At 40.8% G+C, this 27,515-nt stretch overlaps 1 protein-coding gene across 1 annotated transcript in view; it reads left to right on the top strand.

The window, feature by feature from the left end:
- Positions 1-27,515, top strand: part of cntnap1 (contactin associated protein 1) — a 42,702-nt gene that overhangs the window by 11,608 nt on the left and 3,579 nt on the right. The window contains exons 4-21 of the mRNA XM_008113145.2: positions 2,011-2,158; positions 2,666-2,869; positions 4,501-4,685; positions 4,951-5,094; positions 7,807-8,074; positions 12,031-12,180; positions 13,865-14,036; positions 17,499-17,605; positions 17,688-17,807; positions 19,410-19,613; positions 21,971-22,127; positions 22,252-22,379; positions 22,497-22,664; positions 23,216-23,434; positions 24,876-25,115; positions 25,582-25,818; positions 26,842-26,969; positions 27,172-27,265. Coding sequence (XP_008111352.2) covers positions 2,011-2,158; positions 2,666-2,869; positions 4,501-4,685; positions 4,951-5,094; positions 7,807-8,074; positions 12,031-12,180; positions 13,865-14,036; positions 17,499-17,605; positions 17,688-17,807; positions 19,410-19,613; positions 21,971-22,127; positions 22,252-22,379; positions 22,497-22,664; positions 23,216-23,434; positions 24,876-25,115; positions 25,582-25,818; positions 26,842-26,969; positions 27,172-27,265 — 3,073 coding nt within the window. The remainder of the gene's footprint in view (positions 1-2,010; positions 2,159-2,665; positions 2,870-4,500; positions 4,686-4,950; positions 5,095-7,806; positions 8,075-12,030; positions 12,181-13,864; positions 14,037-17,498; positions 17,606-17,687; positions 17,808-19,409; positions 19,614-21,970; positions 22,128-22,251; positions 22,380-22,496; positions 22,665-23,215; positions 23,435-24,875; positions 25,116-25,581; positions 25,819-26,841; positions 26,970-27,171; positions 27,266-27,515) is intronic.

Genomic DNA, 27,515 nt, shown 5'->3' with positions numbered 1-27,515 from the left:
TAGCTGAATACTATTATCTTGATCAGTAGCACCTCACTGGGATTTTAGGCAGAATACTTTTTTAGCCCTACTTGGAGATCTCTGATTTTTCTTGATGAGTTTCTGTCCAAGTATGAACCACCCTAAATTAGCTTCCAAAATTAGGTACAATTAGGTATGTTCAACTGTATTGTTTGGGAGATTCTGGGACTGGTAGTTCAAAGTAGGTTTTTCCAAGCTCTGTCTGAATTGTGAACAGACTTAGCTTCTTGTTGCATCCCTCCCATGTAACATGTTGTAATACACATGATAACTGCTGTACCAGATGTAGTGAGGCAGAGGAGACCATTGGAGAAGGTTAGATAGACATAACATGGGTTTGGTTGCCTGCACCTACTTTAGAATACGTTTTGAAAGCACCTGACATAACAGAATAGGCAGGTAGGCAGGTAGATGATGAACAGATGTATGCTTGTGCTGACAATGCTATACCTTGATTTGCCAGCTTTGCACGAACGTCATTTTATGACAAGGTTTTGCCAACAGAAAATGTCAGCTTTCATTCCCTGTTGGGTGGCTGTCTCATACCGTGTTTCCCCCAAAATAAGACAGTGTCTTATATTAATTTTTGCTCCCAAATTTGCTCTAGGTCTTATTTTCAGGGGATGTCTTATTTTTCCATGAAGAAGAATTCACATTTATTGTTGAACAAAAAAATGAACATTTATCATATACTGTACAGTAGTTGTCAACACAAACCAGCATAACCAGACAAACTGTAGATCCTATCAAGAATTTCTTGTTACTACTATTATTTCCATGTACAACACTCTATGGTACGTACATTTACCCATCCTGCATGTTCTGGTGTTCTGTTCGGCGGGCATGCTTCCAAACAAAAACTTTGATAGGTCTTACTTTCGGGGAAGGCCTTATATTTAGCAATTCAGCAAAACCTCTATAGGTCTTATTTTCTGGGGATGTCTTATTTTAGGGGAAACAGGGTATTTAATACAGGGCTTTGCTACAAACTGAAATGTTTGTTATTGCTTCAAGGAGGTGTGTGAGCAGGTGCATACAGAGAGGCTACAACAATTCACAACTAACAAAAGATGGAACTTAGTGGGGCCAGTTTTAATTTAAACCAAAGAGGGCAAGCTGTTGTCTTCAGTCTTATTTTATGTAGCTCCCAGTCTATTTTCATGTATCTCACTTCAAGCAATCAGTTCAGACTCTTGATAATAGTAGTTTGTGTATTCCTTAACAGTCTTTTAGGTGGATATAGATATAGATTATTGTGTGCATCTTTATGTGTAAACAATGTGGAAACACTGGGTTGCTGTGAGTTTTCCAGGCTGTATGGCCATGTTCCAGAAGCATTCTCTCCTGACGTTTCACCCACATCTATGGCAGGCATCCTCAGAGGTTGTGAGGTCTGTTGGAAACTAGGCAAATGGGGTTTATATATCTGTGGAATGTCCAGGGTGGGAGAAAGAACTCTTGTCTGCCTGACGCAAGTGTGAAGATGGCAATTGGCTACCTTGATTGGCATTGAATAGTCTTGCAGATTTAAAATCTGGCTGCTTCCTGTCTGGGGGAATCTTTTGTTGGGATGAGTTAGCTGGCCTGATTGTTTTCTGTCTGGAAGTCGCCTATTTTTCAACAGAAAGGATGAAATCATGAAAATGAACAAATTCTGGCTACCAATATTTAAAAACTCGAAAAACCCTCTAAAATAGGGGACAACACTAAAAAAAAAACACTAAAAAAATATGACATTCCACAGATATATAAACCCCATTTTAGTTTCCATCAGACTTCACAACCTCTGAGGATGCCTGCCATAGATGGGGGTGAAACTTCAGGAGAGAATGCTTCTGGAACATGGCCATACAGCCTAGAAAACTCACAGCAACCCAGTGATTCCGGCCATGAACGCCTTTGACAACACAATGTAGAAACAACCTCTTCATGCTGATACTCTGAATAGTTTCTTTTCAGATCTTGCTTTTCTCTTGCTTTCTTGTGTAGACATTTTTTGGCAACATGAACGCAAGTGGTGTGGTCCGCCATGAGCTGCATTACCCCATCTTGGCTCGCTACCTCCGCATTATTCCTGTAGCTTGGAATCCACATGGGCATATCGGTTTACGTGTGGGCCTTTATGGCTGTTATTACCGTAAGTGATTTGACAGTTTACTTCTCTGTTTAAGGAAATCATATTTGTAAGACCAATGTCTAGGAGAAAAGCTCTCCTCAAACAATAACTTTCTGTAGGATCTTTGAGGCTAAAGGTTTTAATGACAGAGAATTAACTCAAAGGAAACTTCGAAACAGAAAGGAAGTTGGGTAAAGCAAAAATAATTGTTTCTTTATTAAGAAAAACATAAAAAGATAAACCAACCCATTCTAAAAAAATAACCTCATTCCTCAGGAGGTTATGAGTGGTGCAACTAAGCCTAAAGGGGCTTCAGAAATGAATGTTCTCACCCTCTGATATGAAGAAAAGCCCAAGTAAGGCAGGGAAGTAGGTTCTGGATGAAGGAGATTTTGGAGATTTCTTCTGCTTCCTTACCAGCGGGGGGTGGGGGATGGGAGTGGGATTTCATAGGAAAATTCCAATTTGCACTTATAAAACCTAAGTAGCCATTTATTTCTCTATTCTTTTTTTCTTCCTACTCTGCAGAGTCTGACATCTTATATTTTGATGGTGATGATGCGATTTCCTACAGGTTCCGCATCAGAACCATGCGCACCATGCAAGACAGGCTTGCGTTCAACTTCAAGACAATGGAACGTGAGGGCCTCCTGATGTATGGAGCAGGGGCCCAGGGAGACTACATCCGGGTGGAACTGCATCAGGCCCAGCTGGTCCTTAGCATGAGTCTTGGTGAGGCTGGGAAGAAGGAGTATGTGTTGACTTGCTACTGATACAATAACTGGGTGCTGGAAGGAGGAATTTGTTTCTCAAGGAGAATGCCAAAGCAGGCAACACACTCTCTAATCCAGGGGTGGGCAAAGTGCATGTGGCTCTTGTTTTCTTCTTTTTCATTGTTGATGGGCCGTAAAATCCTTTGAAGTTTATTGGTCAATTAATTGGTCCCTGATCCCCTACATTTAAGCATTTCTGCCTCTAATCCTACATCATATCCTCCCAAGAGCAGTGGCACCCCAAGTACAGATTTTTTCATGTCAGGAGTGACTTGAGAAGCCACCCACAAGGATGGTAAAACATCAAAACATCCGGGTGTCTTCTGGGCAATGTCCTTGCAGAGGGTCAATTCTCCCACACCAGAAGCAAAGAAGTTTCAGGTCATACCCAGAATCAACTCTGCTTCCGTGTCATTTTATGTGTAAATACTTATGAACAAATGTTTCTGGGTAACTGTTTATCTTGTAGGTAAATATTAAAGAATGGAATACAGTGTTCATCCATTAAGCAACATTTTAACACTTGGTTATGCATCTAATTTGTCACTGGATTATTCAGACAAAGGCATGCATTTGCTATCATCAGTGTGGTCAAAAATACAATGAGATACTAACAAAAAAGGCTTTTTATAGTGTTGTTGCTCATATAAAATCTAGCTTCAGCATTTCTTACTTTGCTTTCAAATATACATTCTTGTAGTTTTGCGAGTTCTTTTTTATTATGAGGTTGCCGTTGAACTAGTCAGTAGCTCAGGCTAAGCAAGGCTAATCATAGCTTCAAATGACATAGTAAGGTAGTTACAAACTCCCAGCATTCAAGGTGAGTGTGTCCCATATAAGAGCCAGCATTGTATATTGGTTTGAGTTTTTGGCTAATTATTTTCTATGGTAATATGTTGGTCTTCATAGAGTTTTCTCCCCTCCCCCCCTCTCTCTCCCTCCCTCCCCCCCCCCCCCCGGCCGATAGCTCAAGCTTATTTATTGCAATACATTTCTTATGTGAACCAGCTCCTCTATGCTGATCTATAAACTGTTTTGCTCAATTTACTGTTTTAAAAAAATATGAGAATGCCACAGGTTCTTATGGAATCATATGTATTTATTGACTCCATGCATGGACACACAATCATTGGGTACAGCAAAGTTGTTGGACTTCAACTCCTGTGATCTCTGAATATGCTTGGAGTTGAAATCCATCAACATCTGAAAGGCCAAATGTTCCATCACAAAGAGTAGGGAGAGAAGATGGTTCTGGTAGTGAATATTAAGTGCCTTCTAATTTATCTCATGATGTTTGGGTAGAATAGATTTCTAGGAAGTTAAAGTTATCTGAAGCAGTTCTTCCATGAATGTTTACTTAATTGGGAAATCCAAAAGATTCTTAGCTTGTTGTATGTATTTTTAATATTCTGGCACATTTGCTTTCCACATGTTGGCGGGAAATTCACTTATCTATGTATACAAATTCTTTTAGTACTAACACATATGTTAGGCCCAAAGGCAAAGTCACATTTTGAAGGAGAATAGGAAAGTTTATCAAACATAGATTAGCTTCTGCTTTTCTGGTGACACTATCTCCATACTTTTCAGGCAACAGCTCACTTAACATGAGTGGAGGTGAGACAATAATGAAAATGGGAAATCTTCTGGATGACCAGCACTGGCACCAATTTCGACTTGACCGCTACAGGCAGTTTGTCAACTTCAGCCTGGATGGAGAAGTCGTACACTTTCGTCTCAATGGGGCATTTGAGCAGCTAGACTTGGACAGAGAGGTGATGTGATGGACAGCAACTCCCACAATCCCAACATACAAGTTATATTTGTTATAACCTGATGAAGGATATAACATTTCTTAAGCCTAGATCAAACATTAGTCTCTTTTATATTGAGGCTGGTGGCTGCTTAGACCCTACACTGATCCCCAGACTTAGCTCCCCTCTTTCATTGGTTAAGCCTGGATTATATTTGGGCATTGGGAAGTCATGTGCCTGCTTGACCCTTAGCTGAGCTGTGATCTTCTTGTTCTGGTCTCTGCAGATCTTCTTTGGAGGAGTGATGAACTATGAAAAACATCGTCTTGCTTATCATCAGAACTTTCGTGGCTGTATGGAAAACATAGTCTACAACCTGGTCTACATAAGTACTATGGCAAGACTCCGGAAACCTGCCATCCGAGTTGACGTGAGAGATGAATGCAGTATTTGATTTGGATTTATGGTGGTCCTGTCTGGGAACACTTGCTTGTGCTATAGATGTGCTCCCGAGTTCTTTCCTGATATGTGAAACAAGAATAGAGAGGCTGTGTGACTGTAGCTCATAAGTTATCCATGCAGATTTGGAGGGTTTTGGAGCCACCACTGAACATCACAGCCTCTGCATTCTTATTTTTCTGCTCATAAATATGTAAAGCAATACAAAGATGGCCAAGTGGGAGGATTCCAGCACAATGAATGCTATGTCAGGGATAATAACTGTGGCTCTTCAAATGTTTTTGGTTTACAATTCACAGCATCTCATTCTATTGGCTACGCTGGCAATTGTAGGGCTTCTGTTGGGCAGTTTGATTGTGCTTTTCCTCCATGACAGAGAGTTGGACTAGATGGCCCATGTGCTCTCTTCCAACTCTGTTATTCTATGATTCTAATGTCTAGAGAGCTGTAATTGCCCTTACTGGTACAAAGGGAGCCATTTAATGGAGTAAGAAGGGGGAGCAAAAAAGAAAGTTGGAGGTGACTTAATGTATAGAAAAACAGCAAAATAGACCTTTTCACCAAGATGCATTTTTATCTTTTTGTCTGCCTATCTCTGTGTATATGTGTTTGAGACTGGGATGACTTTATTATTTAAGCATGATTTTACTCTGTTCTTCATCTGAAGAGCTGCTGAGCAGTCTATGAGTGATCAGTTAAAATAAGGCAGTCCCTGTTTGCAGATTTACAAACAAAGGGAAAAAAGAGATGAGAAGGGGAAAACTCTTTTTAACACTAATTTTACAGATGAATAATAAATTGTAATGGTGACTATTATATAAGTTTTCTACTTACAGTTCTGGGACACAAGGCTGTTGTTCTGTAAAATGGACACAGTTCAGGGAAAGGAGGGAACAAATAGAACAGTTTTTTCAACAGTGTTGGTGGAATGGCTTGCATCCTGTCTTCATCTATTGCAGTTTGATAAAATGGCTAGTGCTTAGTCACTAGTAAGAGTATCTTCACATGACCGGTTTTTAGACAGAAGTATATGTGTTTATTTATCATGAATAATTTATTAAAGTTCTAGAAATATTTGTTAGGGCCAAGGACATTGACAGAAGTTTTTTTTTGAAGTGTAAGTGCATGTCAAACCCCTGTTAATATTTTGGCTTTCATAAGGTTTTATCTAGATCAGGGGTCCTCAAACTTTTTAAGTGGAGAACCGGTTCATGGTCCCGCAGACTCTTGGGGGGCCAGACTATGATGAAATAGTCCAAAATTAGGATTGTTGCTGCTGTGTGCCTTCAAGTCATTTCAGAATTAGGTCAACCTTAAGTCTAAAGTTTAGGACAGGGGCCAGGTAAATGACCTTGGAGGGCCACATTTGGCCCATGGGCCTTAGTTTGAGGACCCTTGATCTAGATGTTCTGAAGTTTACAGGTCTTATTTTTCTCTTGGAAAAATACTAGTTAAAGACTGAGGGCCCATCCACACAGTACTTTTATCTCAGGAGTTCCTGGTTCAAAATGCGACGTTCTCTGAAAACACGGGAGGATTAGCTACAAAGCGCTAAAAACGTGAGATATACATGGTGGTTCCCGATTGGTTGTATCCTAAAAACATGGCAACAGATGACTAGAGGGCAAAAACTTTATCCTGGTAAGAGAAACTTCATCCTCCACACTTTTAATGAAGTTTGTGACACAAAGGTTTTGCCATGTAACTTTCCTCATGTTTTTATGATAAAAGCAACAAGGAATAGACATGATTGAGTCTGAATTGATGTTTTATATGTTGCATGTGTTTTATCTTATTGTATTTTATATTGTGTTCACTTTTATGTTTGTTTTTAGGCAGCTTGTGCAGTCTGTAAGCTGTCCCGAGTCCCTTTGGGGAGGTGGTGATGGGATATAAGAATAAAGTTATTATTATTATTACTCAGGAACATCACCCCGTTGTTCCCAAGCAAAAGTACACAACCAAACCTGTCTGGACAGATGGCCATGCAGCCTCTGAATGAAAATAATAATCATGAGAAAGTACTATTCCTGGTTTGAAAGAGTCAGTTCCTGTTTAATAGTGTAGTCCTGACTTTGAAAGTAGTGGTCCTACTCCATAAACTTTGTTTGTGTGTCACAGACTTCATTAAAAGTGTGGAGGATGTTTTTCTTGCCAGGACAAAGTTTTCACCTTCTAGTCAACTTTTGCCATCTTTAGAGGATAAAAGCAATGAGGAACAGATGTGTATGACCCAGGAACAAAACCCGTACAAACAATGCACATATTCACATCTGCACATTTAAAGATTTTTTTTAAAACCCCAAAATTTCTGGTAGACATTCCATGGTGGCCATCCTAAGGCCCCTTCCACACAGCTGAATAAAATCCCACATTTTCTCCTTTAAACTGGAATATATGTCAGTGTGGACTCAGACAGTTCAAAGCAGATATTGTGGGATTTTCTGCCTAGATATTCTGAGTTATATGGCTGTATGGAAAGGCCCTAACAAGGTATAGAGTTTTATGCCTGTAACAAATCCAGTTATTGTACAGTTCATCTGTGCAAGCACTAAATACACATGGTCCTGGTTTGAGGGAGAGTTGATTTGGTTCCTGTCCCGTTCTCAGTCTTTGTTTTGATGGCTGATGTTGCATCTCTACTATAAGGGAATTTTCTTCACTGTCTTGCTCTTTGTTGCAGGGTCACATTGGTTTTTTCTGTCGGGATAACTTCCTGTTCCCTTTTACCTTTGCTGGGGTCAACAACTTCTTGCAAGTGCCAGGGTATCCCCGGCGCAATCAACTGATGGTCAGCTTCAGCTTCCGCACATGGGACGTTGTGGGGCTCCTTTTGTACACACCTTTTGCAGATGACCTGGGATGGCTTGAGATGGTGCTGAGTGACGGACAGGTCAATGTAACTATTGCTCAGCCAAAAACTAAAACCAAGAAGGTGGAATTTGGAGCAGGTAGGATGGCAGGGGTTGGAAGGGAAGATGTTTAACTAACCAACTAATTAAATGTCCCATAATGCAGAGATGGGTAGTGCCTCACCGGGATTTGTTGGTTGCCTTGGAGGAGGCAGGGTCATACCTTACCCACATAGCCTTGCTTTTTCATCTGCCTGTTAGATTTATTGGCCTGTAAAGGTAGTGATATTGTGACTTCTAGTTTGCAAGCTATGCCTCCCATATGTGTAGATGACTGTCCGAGTTCTCTACTCCAGTTAAGTTTGATGGCAATTGGTATCCTCATTACTTACCTCCTAGTATAGAGCTTGACACATTTGTTTTTAAAAACTTGATTCATGTTGAAAGTGAGAACCCAATCAATCAATTAATTCATATTATCTGAGGTTTTTTAAATCTTAGATTGTGACTTTTTAACTAAGTCAGCCATCACACTCTCATTCCAAGCAAAACTTTTCAAGGCTCATTTAACTGAAAAACCTTCAAAGCCTTAAAATAGTTCATGATATGTAATTATTGTTCTGAGTTAAGCGTCAAAGTTTTAGCAGATAGTGAGTGACAATTTGTTACTGAAAAAAATTAAGTATGGGTTTTGCTACATTAAGAGTATAATGTACTTATTAGTAAAAAAAAATAGTGCAATGACTTGACATGTTATTTCCAGATTGTTTCCTGGTGTTTCTGTGGGTTCTCATTGGAAGCTAATACTGAGGCTAAAACCTCATCCATGACCAAACTGGAAGGCATCAGCAGTCTGTAGGGTTCCCTTTGCCGTTTCCTCTTCTGGATAAACAAATGTGTCTGTCTATCTGTTACACAGAGAGTGGGCGAGCTATTCTTCTAGTGCCAAGATGTGGGTGAGCAAGTAGACTGACTCAGTGTGCAGTGAAGCAATATGTAAAATGCTTTTGTATGATTCTTACGAACAAGATGGCATCAACTATTAACTCCTTTTTTAAAGATCTGGGGAAAGGAATCTCAGTTTTCCTTCCTTATTGATCAAGGCAAGAGCACACTCCCCCCCCCCCCCCCCGAACTTGTTGAAATACATGCTTTAAGCCACGGAGAAAAGGTCTAGAATAACTCACATTAATCCTACAAATTGACAGTGAAAACAATGGTCCATTTCTTAAGAAATAATAATAACTTTATTTTTGTATCCTGCCTCCATCTCCCCAAAGGGACTCGGGGTGGCTCACATGGGGACAAACCCAAACAACAAAAGTTAAAATACAGATCAATGAGTTAAAGACATTATAACTACATAATAACATAATATAATAACAACATCAACAAGTAATTAAAACTTAATAACTGGACATACAGATGGTATATTGAGTAGGACTCTGAATAGGGCTCCTGAGATATATAGGACGATCGGAGCAAGAAAGGAAGAAATACCCTTCTGTCTCAGGCTGCATGGAAGAGGAGGAGGGGTTTTCCTATTAGTTCCTATCCTATACGGCACTTCATTTTAAAAAGAAAATGTAATACGATACAAGTAGAGTAATAAAAAAGATGAACATGTCTTTTTCTATGAGAAGATGAGGAATTGGCTGTCTTTTGGGACCAAGTTAGGTGTGACACTCATTCAGGTAGCAACTGTATGGTTGTATGGTGTTTTTCTGAAATAAGTGGTAACTTCTTCAAGAAATGGAAATTAGTTTCAGATCTTGGAATGGACAATCATTCAGCTGCTGATAGTCATTCTACTGAGGCCCTATCTACTCTGCCATATAATCAAGCTTCTCAGTCTATATTATTTTCTTTGAACTGGATTGTATGGCAGTGTCGACTCATATAATCCAGTGCAAAACACATTATGTGGATTCAGAAACTGCTTCCACAACAAGCCAAATTTTTTAAATTCCAGTTACTATAGGGACAGAAAATGAGGTGTAATTTTCTGAACACAGATGCAAAACAAATTGCACAGAGGTGTTAACTCTTCCCTATGCTATCCAAAGCTTTTTATATGCTAGAGTTACACTTAAAAATGTACCTGTTCCGACTTACAAATTCAACTTAATAACAAACCTACAGAACCTATCTTGTTCATAACTTGGGGCTTGCCTGTATATGAGTTGAGAGTCCTTTATCCAAAATGCTTGCGACCGAAGTATTTTGGATTTTGGAATGCCTGCATTTGAATAATATGATATCTTAGAGATGGGACCCAAGTTTAAACATGAAATTTGCATATGTTTTGTATACAGCTTATAACATAGCCTGAATGTAATTTTTATGCAGTATTTTAAATAATTTTGTGCATGAAAAGAAGTTTCTGTACAATGAACCATCAGAAAGTGAATGTGTCACTATCCCAGCCACTTACATGAGCAATTTTAGATTTTGGAGTAATTGGAATTTTCAAATATCAGATAAGGGATGCTTAATCTGTATATATATTATGGGGAAAGTTGGAAAATCTCAAAACTAATGGAAGCTTTAATGCTTTTAAATTATATTTCAAAAAGTATACTGAACACAAAAAACAGAGCTTTTGGTCTGATTCCTCATTGCTATTATTATAAGACCCACCCAAGTGAAGGAGCTAATACAGCACCAGCAACGATAATGTCTTGCATGACAGATGCAGAGTTGCTAAATATTTCAGCATGTGAGGAGAACCAATGAATCTTTCATAATCTTCCTGGGAATGTGCCTTTGTCAGTGCCAAAAGACCTGGAAATTAGTGTCACATCCTAGAAGAGTTGTAATGATGATGGGGTTGGCTCACTCATAAAACTGGCACTGTTTCAGAATTTGCTTTTATTTTCAGAATTTGCTTTTATATATTTCAGAATTTGCTTTTATTATTGTTCTCCCATTCACACAAATGTATAAAATCCACATTGAACGGGATTATATGGTAGTGCGGTCTCAGACAATCTGGTTCAAAGCAGTTATTATTGATTATCTGCCTTGATATTCTGGGTTATATGGCTGTGTGGAACGGCCCTAATGCAGATTTTAAACTACAGTAGAGTCTCGCTTATCCAACGTAAACGGGCTGGCAGAACGTTGGATAAGTGAATATGTTGGATAATAAGGAGAGATTAAGGAAAAGCCTATTAAACATCAAATTAGGTTATGATTTTACAAATTAAGCACCAAAACATCATGTTATAAAACAAATTTGACAGAAAAAGTAGTTCAATACACAGTAATACTATGTAGTAATTACTGTATTTACGAATTTAGCACCAAAATATCACGATGTATTGAAAACATTGACTACAAAAGTATGTTGGATAATCCAGAATGTTGGATAAGTGAGACTCTACTGTATTACAAAAAAAACCCCACCCAAGTTAGAGATTATGACAACTCTTCCCTCAGTACTTCCTTATTTCTAAAACAAAATATTCAAGACAGCTTCTTAAATACAGAAAACGGTTAGCACGTATGTGTTTGTCTACCTTTAATTTGATAAATATTTTAAGTGAACTGGACCAATAAAGGCACAATTATGTTGCATATCACAAAGGTCTTCTTTATTCCACGTGGATTTTAGTGATTTTGGGTATATTGTTCGGGATATCTTTCTCAGTAAATTAAAATCAAATGTTTTTATTACACTTATAAAACTATAAAGATAAAACTATAAAGTGAGTGGGCTTGAAGCACTATAGCCAAAAAAGTTTTTTGGCGTGTCATGAAAAAACACCTGTTTTTAAAATTACTATAGTCATGATTATTAGTAACATGGGAACAGAGATTTCACAGGCAGTGATTCTCAGACTCAAACCCTCCAGGTGTTTTGGACTTTGACACCCAGAAACCTCAGCTGACTTTGCCAATGATCAGGGATTCTGTGTGTTGAAGTCCAAAACATATGAAAGGCCAGAGTGTAGACAATCTTGAAGCTTTAACATGAAAGGGATAGGTTTGTTATAAAGCACACCACCAATGTTGATTTTTTGTGTCCTTCCTTCTCAACCCCACCTACCCAGGTTACCGTCTTAATGATGGCTTCTGGCATTCAGTGTCCTTAGTGGTGCGTGAAACCTCAGCTGTCATCACCATTGATGACCAGAATGATGCCAGCTTCCGTGTTGACCGAGACATTCAGTTGCGCACTGGGAACCAGTACTTCTTTGGAGGTAGGTGCTGTTTTCATCAAGAGGAAACCACTCATCTTCTGAGGGCGCTTGCAGACAGCACCAAATTGCAGATTTTACAGCAGGCACAAAAAACCTGGGGCCTGAGAGCAGCTCCCCACACAGACCTGTAAGTCCCAGGATATGCCCGTCAAATGTCCAAACAGGTGTCTTTGTACCACATTTTAGAAGGCTATAAGACGACTGCAAGGCTATTCACTGCTATTCCACCTGGTCAACAAAGCATTCCCATAAGCCACAGCAACGTATAGCCGGGCACAGCTAGTTTTGGTATAATTTCCATTGAATATCTATTGTACTGTGGGTTTTACATCTTTATATAAGCAGCCTAGATGGGAACCATCTTGGCTTCTTGTGCTAGAGACAGCTTTCCAGTTGTAGACCTTAGTGCTTTGAGATTGACAAGCAACCTAGTTTTATGAAGTAACATGCTTTGTTGATAAGTATCCTCAGGAGGGGATTGTTCAGACCAGTATATTTATTGATTAAGAATTCAATAAATATGGGACAAGCCATAGATACTCTTTTCAGTGGATCACATTGTTTCTTACTCAGAACATTATTTTGTTTGTTTCATTGGTTGTTTAAGTCTGCAACCAACCTTAAACAAACTTAGAGTAGGCTTATTGAACTCATTGGCAGTTAAATTGATTCCAGTGTGCTTGACCAAATCTGGATATAAATATGACTAAGTTTAAAACTGTATTATATGGTCAGTGTAGATCAGGCCTGCACAACCTCTGGGCCTCCGGGTGTTTGGGACTTCAACTCCCAGAATCCCTAGCCAGCTTGTCCATGTTGGAATTCAACCCCACACTGCCCAAATCTGCAGTCCTCATTGAGGAGTAGTTAGTGGGAAATCCCTCCCCCGCCCCACAACTCCTGAATGACAGTTTGAATGTAACTATGTCTTTTCACCCCTCTGCTTCTCATTCTGATTGGTTGTATAGAATGGATATTTTGCAGGTGCATGCCTTTTGTCTTTGACTTCTACTTTCACATCTAATGTGTGCTGAGTGTATTGAGACCTCTCTCTGCTTGTGTGTCTGGAGATATGTGTTCTTGGAAATTTTACCCTCCTTTTTGAACCCTAGAAGAGAGGAGTTAGAGTAGCTAGGACCCAGTTCTTTACTGTTAAGAAATGTAGTTATTACTTTTGTAAATAAACCTTTTGTAATCTTCAAGATTGAACTCTGCATGTTTGCTTCCTAAGTTCTAAATTCTTTACAGCCATATGACACTCTGCTTGCTGTGAGCTGAATGCTCAGCTATAGGTATCCTGGTTTTGCATATTTTGGATGCTCTGCTGTTTTTGGGTAGTTTTCCCTAACCGAAAAACTTAACAGTCCAATGGTCAGAATTCTGGGAACTGAAGTCTAAAACACATGGAGGGCATGACCATATAATGCAGTTTCAAATTGCATATGGCAGTGTAGATGGGGCCTTAATCTGAACATTACTCATTAAGTAGAGCCATTGTTTTCTCTCTCACTCTCTCTCTCTGTCTCTGTCTCTGTCTCTCTCTCCCACCTGCCCTCTCTTTTTCTCTTCTCATTTTCTTTTTCTTCTCTCTCTCTCTCTCTCTCTCTCTCTCTCTCTCTCTCTCTCTAATATTTTTTCTTATTTCCCCTATTTCACATTACTTTGTGATATTTGTGTTTTCTAGGCTGCCCTAAACCAGCATCACGCACCGGTTGCAACTCCAACCAGACAGCCTTCCATGGGTGCATGCAGATGGTCACTGTGGATCGGCAACCCATTGAATTAGACATGGTCCGCTTGCATCGGCTTGGCAAGTACTTTGAAGTGTACTTCAACGTATGTGGCGTCATTGATAGGTATGTGTGTGAGAGGGGAGCTTCCGGCATAGCAGGGTTATGACTTGAGTTGGTATAGAGCTAGTTCTTCCATTAGGCAGAGTGAGGTAACCACCCCACGAAGTAGCATCTCTTCCATTTTAACCCTTTCGCTAATCCTTTTTCTTGTAGGACTAAACTTTGTGTGTCACAGAATCTGTCACACACTCCCTAAACTATCTTGCTATCCAAATATCAGGATTGAAACAACATTGAACTGTCAGTCTAATTGACTTCTGTGCTTGGAAATAACCGGGGGGGGGGACGGACGGTGGAGTATAATATCCTCAGGTCAGCCTCAGATAATAATCTATATATATAAAAGAGTGATGGCATCACGGCGATTCACAAAACAACAAAAGTACAGGCCCCCCAACCTCAAAATTTGACAACACAACCCATCATCCACGCCTCAAGGTTGATACAACAAAAAGAAAAGAAAAATAAAGTCCTAATTAGAGGGAGAGCAATAATTTTTTTTTTATCCAATTGCTGCCAGTTTAGAGGGCTAATCTCTGCCCATTTGGTTGCCTAGCAACCAAGGGACAGTCAGGATTCAGTTAGGGGACAGGCAGATTTAGGCCTCACTTAGACTTCTTCCACAGATTATCTAATTTGCACTGGATTATATGGCAGTGTAGACTCAAGGCCCTTCAACACAGCTATATAACCCATTTATAATCTTATATTATCTGCTTTGCACTGGATTATCTTGACTCCACACTACCATATAATCCACTTCAGTGTGCATTTTATACAGCTGTGAAGAAGGGGCCTCATATAATCCAGTTCTGAGCAGATAATATAAGATTAGAAATATACAGTAGAGTCTCACTTATCCAACGTAAACAGGCCGGCAGGATAAGTGAATATGTTGGATAATAAGAAGGGATTCAGGAAAAGCCAATTAAACATCAAATTAGGTAATCGTTATACAAATTAAGCACCAAAACATCATATTATACAACAAATTTGACAGGAAAAGTAGTTCCATGCGCAGTAATGCTATGTAGTATTTACAGTAGAGTCTCACTTATCCAACACTCGCTTATCCAACGTTCTGGATTATCCAATGCATTTTTGTAGTCAATGTTTTCAATATATCGTGATATTTTGGTGCTAAATTCATAAATACAGTAATTACTATAAAGCATTACTGTGTACTGAACTACTTTTTCTGGCAAATTTGTTGTCTAACATGATGTTTTGGTGCTTAATTTGTAAAATCATAACTTAATTTGATGTTTAATAGGGTTATTCTTAATTCCTCATTATCCAACATATTCGCTTATCCAACGTTCTGCCGGCCCGTTTATGTTGGATAAGTGAGACTCTACTGTACTGTATTTACAAATTTACCACTAAAATATCACAATGAATTTAAAACACTGACTACAAAAACATTGATTATGAAAAGGCAGACTGCGTTGGATAATCCAGAACATTGTATAAGCGAATGTTGGATAAGTGAGATTCTTCTTTAATATGAAATAATTACTGGGATAGAATAATGCAGAACAATATAATCTCTAAAACCAGGACAGTAAATAAATAGGGGAATTCCACACAGGAAACAATCAGGGCCAGCTAACACCTCCCAACAAAGTATTCCCATCATCAAAATCTGGCAAATCCTGTTTTCTCAGGGCCACAGACAGTAGAAGCACATAAAATATTGCAAACAACACCACTCTGAAAACAAGGGAATTCCAGACAGGAAACAATCAGGGCCAGCTAACACCTCCCAACAAAGTATTCCCATTATCAAAGTCTGGAAAATCCTCTGTTTTCTCAGGGCCACAGACAGTAGAAGCACATAAAATATCGCAAACAACACCACTCTGAAAACAAGGGAATTCCAGACAGGAAACAATCAGGGCCAGCTAACACCTCCCAACAAAAAATTCACTCAGGGAGGAAACAGCCAGGCTTTAAAGCTGCAAGGCCATTACATCCTAATCATTTTTCCTAATTGCAGCATTCATACTTGCCTCCAACAAACAAAAAAAACCAATCAGAAATATTGTATATTCACAACCTTTAGGAAATAATATCCCCTGATGGTGCAGCGTGTTAAAGCGCTGAGCTGCTGAACTTCTGGACCGAAAGTCCACAGGTTTGAATTGGGGGAGCGGAGAGAGCCCCCACTGTTAGCCCCAGCTTCTGCCAACCCAGAAGTTCAAAAACATGCAAATGTGAGTGCATCAATAGATACTGCTCCGGCGGGAAGATAACGCCGCTCCATGTAGTCATCCCACATGACCTTGGAGGAGTCTACGAACAACGCCGGCTCTTCGGCTTAGAAATGGAGATGAGCACCAACCTCCAGAGTAAGACACGACTGGACTTAATGTCTGGGGAAAACCTTTACCTTTGACCTTAACTACCACCAATTCCTCAATACTTTATTTCCCATACCACCATACTTCGCCACAGCAACGTGTGGCCGGGCACAGCTAGTAATATATATGGAAGGAAGACAGATCCACCATCTCTCCAAAATACTTGGGCAAGATTATAGCAGTATAGAGGTGGAGGAGAGTGCATATAAAATCACAAGGTTTGAATATATCCCAGGGGTCATCTGGTCTGACTAACACCACTTTATGAAACTATCTAGCTTTTATTTAAAACCCCCAAGGAAGAACCTTGTGTCCATGGTTTACATGTTGTCAGTCTATGCATGTAAGATTATTTGGGGACTCCATGTACCCTGGTTACCACGAATTCCATGGTAAAGCTCTTGTAAAACTGAAGGAGAAACATATCCAACTGTATGGTACCCACATTTCTTCTAGTATGGCTGGAAAAACATTTTCTTCTGGACTTGGAAAGGCACCTCTTACTTGTCCTTAGGAGACAGGCTGAAAATAAACAGATTCCATACTGGCATTTTATACATACATAAATTATCAAAGGAGTTCTGATCACCCTTGTGATTTGTAGCTTCAAGAACCCGAGAAGGCAGCATGAAGTGCAACTAAAATTATCTGGAGAATGAAGTTAAAATGGAAGAGGTTTTAGCATCATGCTTGGAATAATATACTGTGGATAGTCTAGCTCCATATTCAACTTTCCTCCATTGTCCAATGCTTTCAAAATATCTCAGTTTCTCCCTCATTCTCCCAATTTCTGCGAACATTCAAAGTTCAAAAGTAGTTTGCACTCAAGTCAGTAGGAGGGAGAGAAGAGAAGAGAAAATAATATTGCCGTTCTCAGTAGCTCAGGGGAAAGCAAACTTTGGCCAACTCTCCTGTGTTGTGTGTTCTCCTTCATCAATAACTTTTTCCATGACAATCAATCTTATTGTTCCTTGACGATATGTGTCCCCGTCTTCAACTGTGAAATGTTAAAGGGTATGGGGTTCTTAAAAAATGCATACACACTGGTGAGGTAGAGTCCTTATTTCCAGCATTAACTTGCTTCTCTTACTCTGTGTGCCAGGTGCACACCCAACATGTGTGAACATGGCAGTCGCTGTATCCAGTCCTGGGATGACTTCAAATGCATCTGTGACTTGACGGGTTACAAGGGGGAGACCTGCCACACTGGTGAGCCAAGGGCCTGGGAGGAGAGGGCTTAAAGTGTTGGTCTGTGTGCCTTGGATTTCTAATTTCTTCTTTCATCTCTCAGCTGTTTACAAGGAAACATGTGATGCCTATCGACTCAGTGGTAAAACATCTGGCAACTACACTATTGATCCTGATGGCAGTGGCCCCCTGAAACCTTTCAATGTTTACTGTGACATTCGAGGTATGAATGAATAAAATCCTGGGCTTTTCCCTATCAAAGTGCATTGGCCATTATTCTGCTCTTCCCGAAGCAGAATTTGAAATGGTTACATACATTTTGGACTACAGTTCTCAGAATCCTTCTGCCATGCTGACTGGAGTAGTCTGAAAACTGAGGTCCAAAAAGTGGACTTCATATCCCAGGACTCATATCTTCTCCTTAGCAGGCCTTTCCCTAAAAATCTGAAAGCTGATTCTGAAACGTGATTTGGTCCTAATGTTGGAGAAGGCTGCTTTGCCTCCTATCAGACATGTTTCAGACAGTTAGCTTGCCTGTAAGATATGACACAGAGAGAGAGAGAGAGAGAGAGAGAGAGAGAGAGAGAGAAGAATCAAGTATTTATTAGAGATGTGCGTGAAAAATTTTCCTTCGTTTCTTTTGTTTCGACCGTTCATCTACACAAAACGAATGGTGACATTTTCATAGGAAACGAGGAAACGACACAAAAATGAAAGTTACAGTAATCGTGCATGCTTTCATTTTCCTTTTGTACTGACAGAGGGCTGCTGCTTTCCCACTACAGCTGGTGTGTACCAATGGTTGTTAATAATATGCATTGCCCGACTTACCAGGCAAGGGCTATTGCAGCTCATCACAGAGCTGCAGGGGGCTTCTTCCCAGAAGCCCCCTGTGTGGCGGGAAGTTCTCCTGCCACCTGGCCTCCTGGCCAATCGGTGGCGGGCTGGCCCAGGTGGCCCTGTTTAGGGCCGCCTGGAGGGCCAGAGCAGGTGTCAGGCCTTTTTTTCATTATTGGAACAGCAGTGGCAGCTGACCCAAGCGGCAGCAGACCAAGTGGCAGCAGCTCCGACGCGATATTTCTGTGGCTCTGGGAGGGTGCTTTGGCCTTCTGGGGCCTTGCTCGGGCCTTTTTTCGCTTTTCTTTGTTTAGACCACTTTGGGGCCTACTCCCCCTCCTCCCGGCAATGGAGGGATGGCCGCTTGGGCATTCCCAGGCTTTTCGTGGGCCCCCCTTTTTCATTAGTGGGCTTCCTCCCACCCCTGGCCCTTGCTAGGGCACTTCCTGCCTCCCTGCTATGTTGGGAGGGTTGCTTTGGCCATACGAGGCCTTTAAAATAAATAAATAGATATTAATATATAAATAAATAATAAATAAGCCTCGCTTTTCTCTTGAGGCCTATTCAGGCTGCTGGCCCTGGCCTCCACCCTCTCCCAGCGGGAGGGCTACACCCGGCCCTTGTTAGGGCTCTTGGCAGCCTTCGGCTCGGGGCCTCGCTTCCCCAGGCCTTCTATCACCCCACTTTCCCTTGGCTTGGGCCAAAATGCTCTCAATGTGTGGTGATTTTCATCCCTCTACTCCAAAAACTGAGCGGGAGGGGGGATGAGCCTCAGAAGCCCTCCCATTGCAGCCAATGGTCCGAAATTGGTTTTTTGTTAGCCAGATGAACATTCGTGTCATATAGGTGGCCCATTTTCATTAGCGGGACACAAATACGAAAATGAGACAACACAAATGAAACTACATAAAATGAACAGCAATTCCATACTATTGCACAACTTTATTATATATTTTAATGTTTGCTAAAATGTCTTTCCCCATTTCAGAGGATCGGGCATGGACGACCGTATGGCACAATCGATATTGGCTCACAAGAGTGACAGGCTATAGTCCTGAAAATCCATTCCTTGGCACGGTCGACTACTGGAATGCATCATGGGCCGAGGTGTCAGCCCTGGCAAACGCCTCTGAATACTGTGAGCAGCAGATTGAGTTCCGCTGTTACTTCTCCCGCCTCCTCAACACTCAGAGTGAGTCTGCCTGGCCAAATTTGCAGAGCTCTTTCCTCTGCCTTATTAGAGTGTATTGATTTTTTTTTTTTGGTTGATGATACATGTTCTAGGGAAATACTGTGATTTGGCTAAATGTTTAGGTGAAATGACTACAGGTGTTTATTTTGCAGAATGATGCTTTTTGTCTGGGAAAAAGCAAGGGGCTGTGCAAATTCCAAAATGACAGCCATTTAACATTGAAAGTATGCTAGCTGAAATTATTGGGAAACTAAATTTTGTCATCTTATGCTCCATGCCATGCAGTTGCATAAATACAGAAAATAAACCTTAAAGCAGATAAGATTTGAATGGGAACAAGATTATGAGGCTCTATCTCTGCCTTGATAGAGAAATTAACTCGGTGTGTAGAGGCAGTGGGTGAAGAGGGAAGAAAGCACATTGCTTGTAAAAAATAAATCAGAAAGCATCTGGAAATAAAATGCTCAGTATCCTAGTGCTTCTACCCATAATATAGCTGCATTTGGAATACAGTCTGTATCTCTGATTGCTCCTTCACAGAAAAATACAGGAGACTTGGGAAGAATAAGGAAAAGGCAACCCAAATAATCAAGACATCATCATTTCATTTTTCCCAAAGAAAGCCTAAAGCTTTGGGAACTCCTTAGTTTAGGAGGAAAAAAGACAGCTAGGGGAGGGCAGGATAGAATAGCAGTAGAAGGTGTAGTTAGTCTGATAACTCCATTGTAGGATATGAAGGGTTGGAGCTATTTTCAGCCTGAGATTCAGTTTCACTTACTTCCTTGGGGAATGTAGTCTAGGACTTAATCTCATTGAAGCTGGGACGTGTAGAGCTCAGTCTGACTCAGTGTTGGAATGAAATGGATGATTCCCCTACCGTCATCATATTTTAAAATGCATCAGTGGCACTCAGCACTCTTTCAGTACTTTTGCCAATGATAACTCCCAGGACTGCATAGTATGGAACAATGGTATTTAAAGTATTTAAAGAAGGGTATGGACCTTGGGAAACTATAACTCCCAGGAGGACTCCATCACATGGAGCCATGGCATTTAAAGTAGGGTTCAAGGGCATTCGTTCCATACTGTAAATGCACCAAGAGAAGGGAATAATAATAATAATAATAATAATAATAATAATAATAATAATAATAATAATGGCATTTAAAATGGATCCCAGCTGCATTTATTCTCCAGTGCAGATGCATCCAGAGAAGGGTATGGACCTTGGGAAACTATAACTCCCAGGACCACATAGTATGGAGCTATGGTTTTTAAAGTGAGGTCCAAGATCATTCATTCCATAGTGTAAATGCACCAAGAGAAGAGTATGGATCTTGGAAAACTGTAACTCCCAGGACTGCACAGCATGAAGATATGGCATAATAATAATAATAATAATAATCATCATCATCATCATCATCATCATCATCATCATCATCCTTCTCTCCTGGCTTTCCCATGCAACACAAGGCACAGACATATCATGAAAGGGAAGGGAAAGGAAAGGAAAGGAAAGGAAAGGAAAGGAAAGAACTGGGAAAGGCTATTTTTTAAAAAGAAATTGTTCTGGCAAAGTAACAACTCGGTCAGCAAAAGGCAATGCTTTCCCTAACAAGGGTACTTTTGGCTCTTCCCACAATTTCCCTTCTCACAGATTGGGGAAATGTTTCCTTTTAAACAACAAATGCCATCACATTAGAGAATTGGCTATTCATTCGGATCATTCCCCTAAAATCCACTTCCACACCACCTCTTGAAACGTTTGAAATGAATGCTAGCTTCAATGCTTAAAATCTGCAAAGAATGCTCTATCCTATACTTGAAGCCAAAGTAATGTGATGGGAACAGTGGCTTCCTGGATTTTAAGTGTAGCATTCAGTGGAATTTAGTAAATGTGATGAAATGGTAGTGGTGTGAAAGGCCACTGACAGAATGCCAGTTCCATCATATTTTCCTTTAAAACTCTTATTGTCAGTTATTAAGCTATAGGAGGAGCATTTTAACATTTTAGAGTGGGCTGAATATAGAAAGCAGTAACCCATGTAGTAATTAGTTTATGGAGAAAAGAACATAGCTATTTGAGAAACTTTGGGATCTGGACTTAGATCCAGAACTTGCAGTTCCCCACTGTGGGGTATACCAGAAAACCCCGGGGGGAGGGGTTACAAACACTCTGGAAACATCTTGGTAGCCTTTTTGGGAGATGGGGTGCCAGAGTATAAGAATAGTTTTATTACTTGGTGAGGGGGCAGTTGGAATGAACAGATTGAACATACATTATTTGCTGGAGTCCAACCTCTGTGAGGTCTTCTTCTCCCTATCTCCATTTACAAGCTGTTTTGTTTTCCTTGCAGCTGGAATGCCACTGAGTTTCTGGATGGGCCGAAATGCAGAGCGCCATTATTACTGGGGTGGGTCCCCACCAGGACTCGGGCGTTGTGCGTGTGGCATGGATAAGAACTGTGCTGACCCCCGTTTCTATTGCAACTGCGATGCTGATCATTTTATGTGGTGAGAGAAGGTTCTTCCCTCCTTCCAGTTAAGACCTCGGTGGAAATGGATGTGGGGTTGAAATGGTGATACCCCTTAGTCATTGTCAGGAACTGTTTCTCGTATTTTCCCCTTTCCATTTCAGGCGGGCAGATAAGGGTCTGCTTAATTTTGTAGACCATCTTCCAGTCACACAGGTTGTGGTGATGGACACGAACCGGACTGGATCAGAGGCTCAGTTCTACGTGGGCCCATTGCGTTGTTATGGGGACCGTGAGTAGCATACTGGTTGTGGGAGAGGATGTATGGTCCTGTTGGAGTGGGTTTTATCTTTTGAAGTATCATAGGATATGGGCAAATGTCCTGATAATCCATTCTTTTGACTTGCAGGAAACTCCTGGAATACAGTCTCCTTCGTCAGGGGAAATGCTTTGATCTTCCCCACCTTTCAGATGAACTACAGCCTTGATATTAGCTTCTTCTTCAAAACCTCTGCTCCAACAGGCACCTTCCTGGAAAACGTGGGCCCAATAAACTACATCCGCGTGGAACTCAATAGTATGGAATTCAGGGTTCATTTGGGTGGGACAATGGAACAGACCTGGGACACATCCAGACAGCCCCTTTAATGCAAGACTTCCCGCAATAAAAAGGGGGCTGTCTAGATGACGTCCATGAAAAACATGAATTAATTCACCACAAACCAGGAAAACCCTGGTTATGTTAAATGTTCAGGATGCAAACTTCATAAAGGAAGTTGTTAAAGGGACAAGTTCTCTGGGATCCATACAAGAGGTGGCTTGTGCTGTTGTAGAGGCTCTGGGATTCTGGAGTTGTTCAAACTGTGCTCAAATGGGAAATCCCTAGACTGATTTCTCCACAGGCTTCTGATTAATTGCCTCACTGGGGAAAGGGGAGAGAGGCAACATACTGCTGTATTTTGTGAGGTTACCACTGTTCATTTTGTGGGTGGGAAGATGGCTTTTCTGAGTCCTTAAAATCTTGGCAGGTTTTCTGAATGGATAGAAGCTTTCTCTCCAGATAGACTTGTGTCTGACAGGTGTAATGGCAAGATGATCCTCTGACTTCCCTCTTCTGCTGTCCCCCAGCGAGCCAGGACATGGTCTTTGCTTACAACATTGGAAATGGTGATGAGAATTTGACATTGCATTCCGAGGTACCATTCAATGACAACGAGTGGCATGAAGTGAAAGCAGAAATCAATGTTAAACTAATTCGGCTGCGGGTTGACCGGAGGCCATGGGTGATACGGATTGTCCCACCTCAAAGCTTCATCTACATGAATCTCACTAAACCACTGTATGTGGGTGAGTAAGGATAGTAGGGAAGGACAATGTGGGGAATGAGGGTATGTGTGACAGTGAGAGAATGTGTGGAAGTTGTGAGGGAGAGGGAGAGAGAAAGGGTGGGGTGAAAAAAAGAGAAGGTTTGTGAATGTGAGTAACTGTGGGCCTTTAACAATGCACAATTACAATAAGTCTTTCACATTTCCAGGTTTAACTTTGTGGGTTTGATTATTTACAGATGTGATTATTATGTTCTATCTAGGAATCTCTATGTCATTCAGAATAACTTTGTGGTCAGCTTCTGCTGAAAGTTGTTTATAAAATCATGTTGGATGTCCAAGAGCACATGTATTAAATTTGATGCCTGCTCTCCAAATCTGGCCCACCATGTCATTTTATGTGGCCCTCCAGATGCTGGACTACAACTCCTGTATTCTTCATAATTACACCTCATGACTAGAACTGATGGGAGTTGTGATACATTAACATCTGGAAGGCTGTAGTTTGTTTAGTTTAGTTAGGAGGGTGGGGTTTGAATTTAGATATAAGGCTTGAGGAGATGGTGTCTGACTTGAAAATGTTCTTTAACCTTTCCCCTATTTCAGAGGTACAAGTGCGGTTGGCCTGAAATCCTATTATCTCTAGTCCATATGGCAGATAATCAAAAGTGATGGGAGTTGCTGTTCAATAACATATTGGGACCCAAATTGGGTAAAAACTAGTGAATGTCAACAACTATGTAGAAAAGTTATAGTCAGTTCTCTGTATCCACAGATTCACTGTCCATGGATTCAGTGACCAGGCAACCATAAGGCTTATGTGGGTTTGACACCCCTGTCCTAGAGATTCCTAAATAGAACACTTCTCTAGTAATTGCTAGCCCCTACAGGGTAATTCTTTGGTAAACCTACATAGGTTCAGCATTATGCATACCTGGGTAAGAAAAGTGCAATCTGTAGGAAACATATGCCCTCAATTGTTATGTTATTTTTTTTTCTGAAGAAAGCCTCTTAGTTCTTTTTGGTTGTGTGAGAGTAATATCATGAAGTTCTTATCATTCTATCTGCTATTGAATTTAGTTGGTTTATTTATATGTTGACTTATTTACAATAGACTCAATAGGTCAATTCTAGTTGATACTAGCCAGTAGGATCCAAAGCATGTGTTCTACCTCTGAACTTTAGCCCTTCCTTTGAGGTAATACAATTGAATTGGTTATATATTAAGAAATTACTTCTTTACAGAACATATAAATGTGTAGCGTGCTACAGGATCATATGAAAGATCTTTTAGCTGTGGTAACATCTAATGACATTTCCGGGCTCAGAGAGGGTGCACTTTTCAGATGCAGTTGATTGACCATTGTTCAAAACAGCATGCTGGGTTAAATAAATCTTTATCGGGGTCAGAAAGGTTGCGAATTATGTCCTTAAATCTAGCCATTTTTATCCTCTACTCATAGGTACTGCTCAATATTACCTGAATCCTTTCTTGGGTTGCTTGCGGGGACTACATATGAATGGGGTGACTCTCAACTTGGAAGGAAAGGCTAATGAGACAGAAGGGGTGCTGGTGAACTGCACTGGACACTGCCGAAACCCCTTGGTGCCATGCCGAAACCATGGCACTTGCGTGGAGCATTATAGTCACTACACTTGCAATTGTTCTGTTTCTGCCTACGAAGGACCTTTCTGCAATCGAGGTGAGAATGGATTCAATAGAAATAGGGGTTTGGGGTAGCTTTTTTGTGTGTGTTGACTTATTTACAATAGCAAATAAGGAGCAACTGGAGTTGCTTCTGGAGTGAGAGAATTGGCCGTTTGCAAGGACGTTGCCCAGGGGACGGCCGGATGTTTTTTGATGTTTTATCATCCTTGTGGAAGGCTTCTCTAATGTCCCCGCATGGAGCAGGAGCTGATAGAGGGAGCTCATCTGCGCTCTCCCCGGGTGAGATTCGAACATGGCAGCCCTCAGGCCACAACCCAACCTTCAAGTCACAAAGCTTTTATCCCCTAGGCCATCGGAGGCTCCGTTTGGGGTAGCAATATGTTTGGGTTTTGAATTTGTAGCAACGCAAGGAGAGGTGGGGGGAGAAGAAAGGGGGCCTCCTTTTTCTTGAGCTCTAGCTGTCTTTCTAATCATTGCTGTATTTCCCTGTTTTTTGGCAGACATTGGTGCCTACTTTGAGTCAGGTGCTTGGATTCGCTATGATATCTTGACCATGCCCATGTATGCGGTACGAGAGTTTGCCAACATACTCCATCAGCCTCTTCAGCCACTTCCTGGCTACAACCTGACTGGGGAGGAAGTGGGACTCAGCTTCCGCACTTCCTCGGCTCCTGCTGTCCTGCTTTATGTCAGCACGTTTGTGCGTGATTATATGGCCATTTTGATCCGTGACGATGGTGAGCATGACTGAGGGTTTATTCCTGTAACCTCCAACTTTTGACTTCTTCATGTGTCCTCCCAGCCAGTTCATTAACATCATGCAGCCTCTTCCTTTCTCTTTCCTTGATATATCAGCAGCACCTTAACATCCCTTGGCTTAAGGTATATAAACTGGAAGGGATCAGAGCCCCACCAGTTCTCCATATCTTTAAACCCATTAAGTCCAAACAGAAAGTAGGTCTGCTTGCATTGTGTTTATATATTTTCTGAGTTTTGTGGTTTTAAATAATCTTCATTTTCTAGAGCGTAAACACAGCTTTTTAGCCATACATCCTCTTGGATTTCTTAGTATTTGTCTTAATTGTGAGATTCCGCCTCCTGCCCTCAAACAAACACTTAAGACAGATGTTTACAAATCCAAGGGGAATTTCATTGGAAGCTAAACAGCTGTGTCAAAGAAAATGAAGGGGTGTTTTGTATAAAGGGAGTCTTGCCCAAATTTTTAAATGAGCACTTTGTTGGACAAAATGGGTAATGAGAGAATGAACAGTGTAGCGTTTAAAATTTAGAGATTTGTCTTTACCAATTGTTTAAAATATTTAAAACAATACTCTCCTGCTATAGGAGCAGAAACTAGTGTGAGGTGCCAAATATGGCAGAAGTCATAATTGGAAGACACTTCTATTTATGATTTTAAAGTTGACACATTTTCTTTAAAGGTATGTGGGTGTCTTGGGGGGTGTTGTGGTATTTTAGAAATAATTGGTCTTATTTTTAGGGTTTTTTTTGCTGGTGGTAGTCATGGTTGGACTACAGCTTCAAAAACTGTGCATAAAATAGTTTGATGGGGGGGGGGGGTATTCTGGAAATTATAGCCCAAAGAAGTAACGTTTCTGAGTTCTGCCTGGCTGACATGTAGAACTGTAATTAGCTACTTTGATATTCTACCTTGATGATTCCTCTTCCTCCTCCTATATAAAGTTTTAAGATGGTGGGAGCAGATATTAGTGTCCTTGAATTTGTTTGCGCTTTCCATATAGGCATCCTACAACTACGTTACCAACTAGGCACACTCCCTTACATTGTGGCCCTGAGTACTCGCTCAGTGGCCGATGGGCACCCACATCGCATCAACATCACTCGAGTGAATCGGACCTTGTACACACAGGTACAAAACTTCGGGGGGCTTTTGGTGAGGACTTGGGAGGCCTTGATGGAAAAAGGAATGGGGTAGTCCCATGTCTGTTCTTGGGTTAAAGGAGACCTTTCTGCTCTTGGCCAAATATGTCCAGAGTAGAAATGGGCAAGCTACTACACCTATTTATTGGCTTTGGAGTGTCACTTTACTCTTCTTTTTTTTCTCACTGTAGTTGGATTACTACCCTATTGTGGTGCATCAGTTTTCTCTCCTTGTGGACAGCAAACTTGATTCCCCCAAGGCACTCTATCTTGGCCGTTTCATGGGTAAGTGAAAGTAGTGTGACTTACCCATTTCTGGCACCTGTTAGATATTTCTTGGATGTTCTTTATTGGGGTGGGAATTCTCCAGGCCTCAGTGTGACAGGTCCCAGTCATCCAAGTCATTGTTTGACAACATAACCAACCCACACTGTGAACTCTGGTTGGCTGTTAAATTAATGTGGATGTTTGTTTGGATTTTATGTTATTATATAATTTTGTTTGACTTCATGTAGTTTAATTTATTGATGTTAGG

This window comes from Anolis carolinensis, chromosome 6 (assembly GCF_035594765.1).
Source record: "Anolis carolinensis isolate JA03-04 chromosome 6, rAnoCar3.1.pri, whole genome shotgun sequence".
In the NCBI taxonomy this organism is placed as follows: domain Eukaryota; kingdom Metazoa; phylum Chordata; class Lepidosauria; order Squamata; family Dactyloidae; genus Anolis; species Anolis carolinensis.
This window is presented reverse-complemented; position numbering and strand designations above follow the sequence as displayed.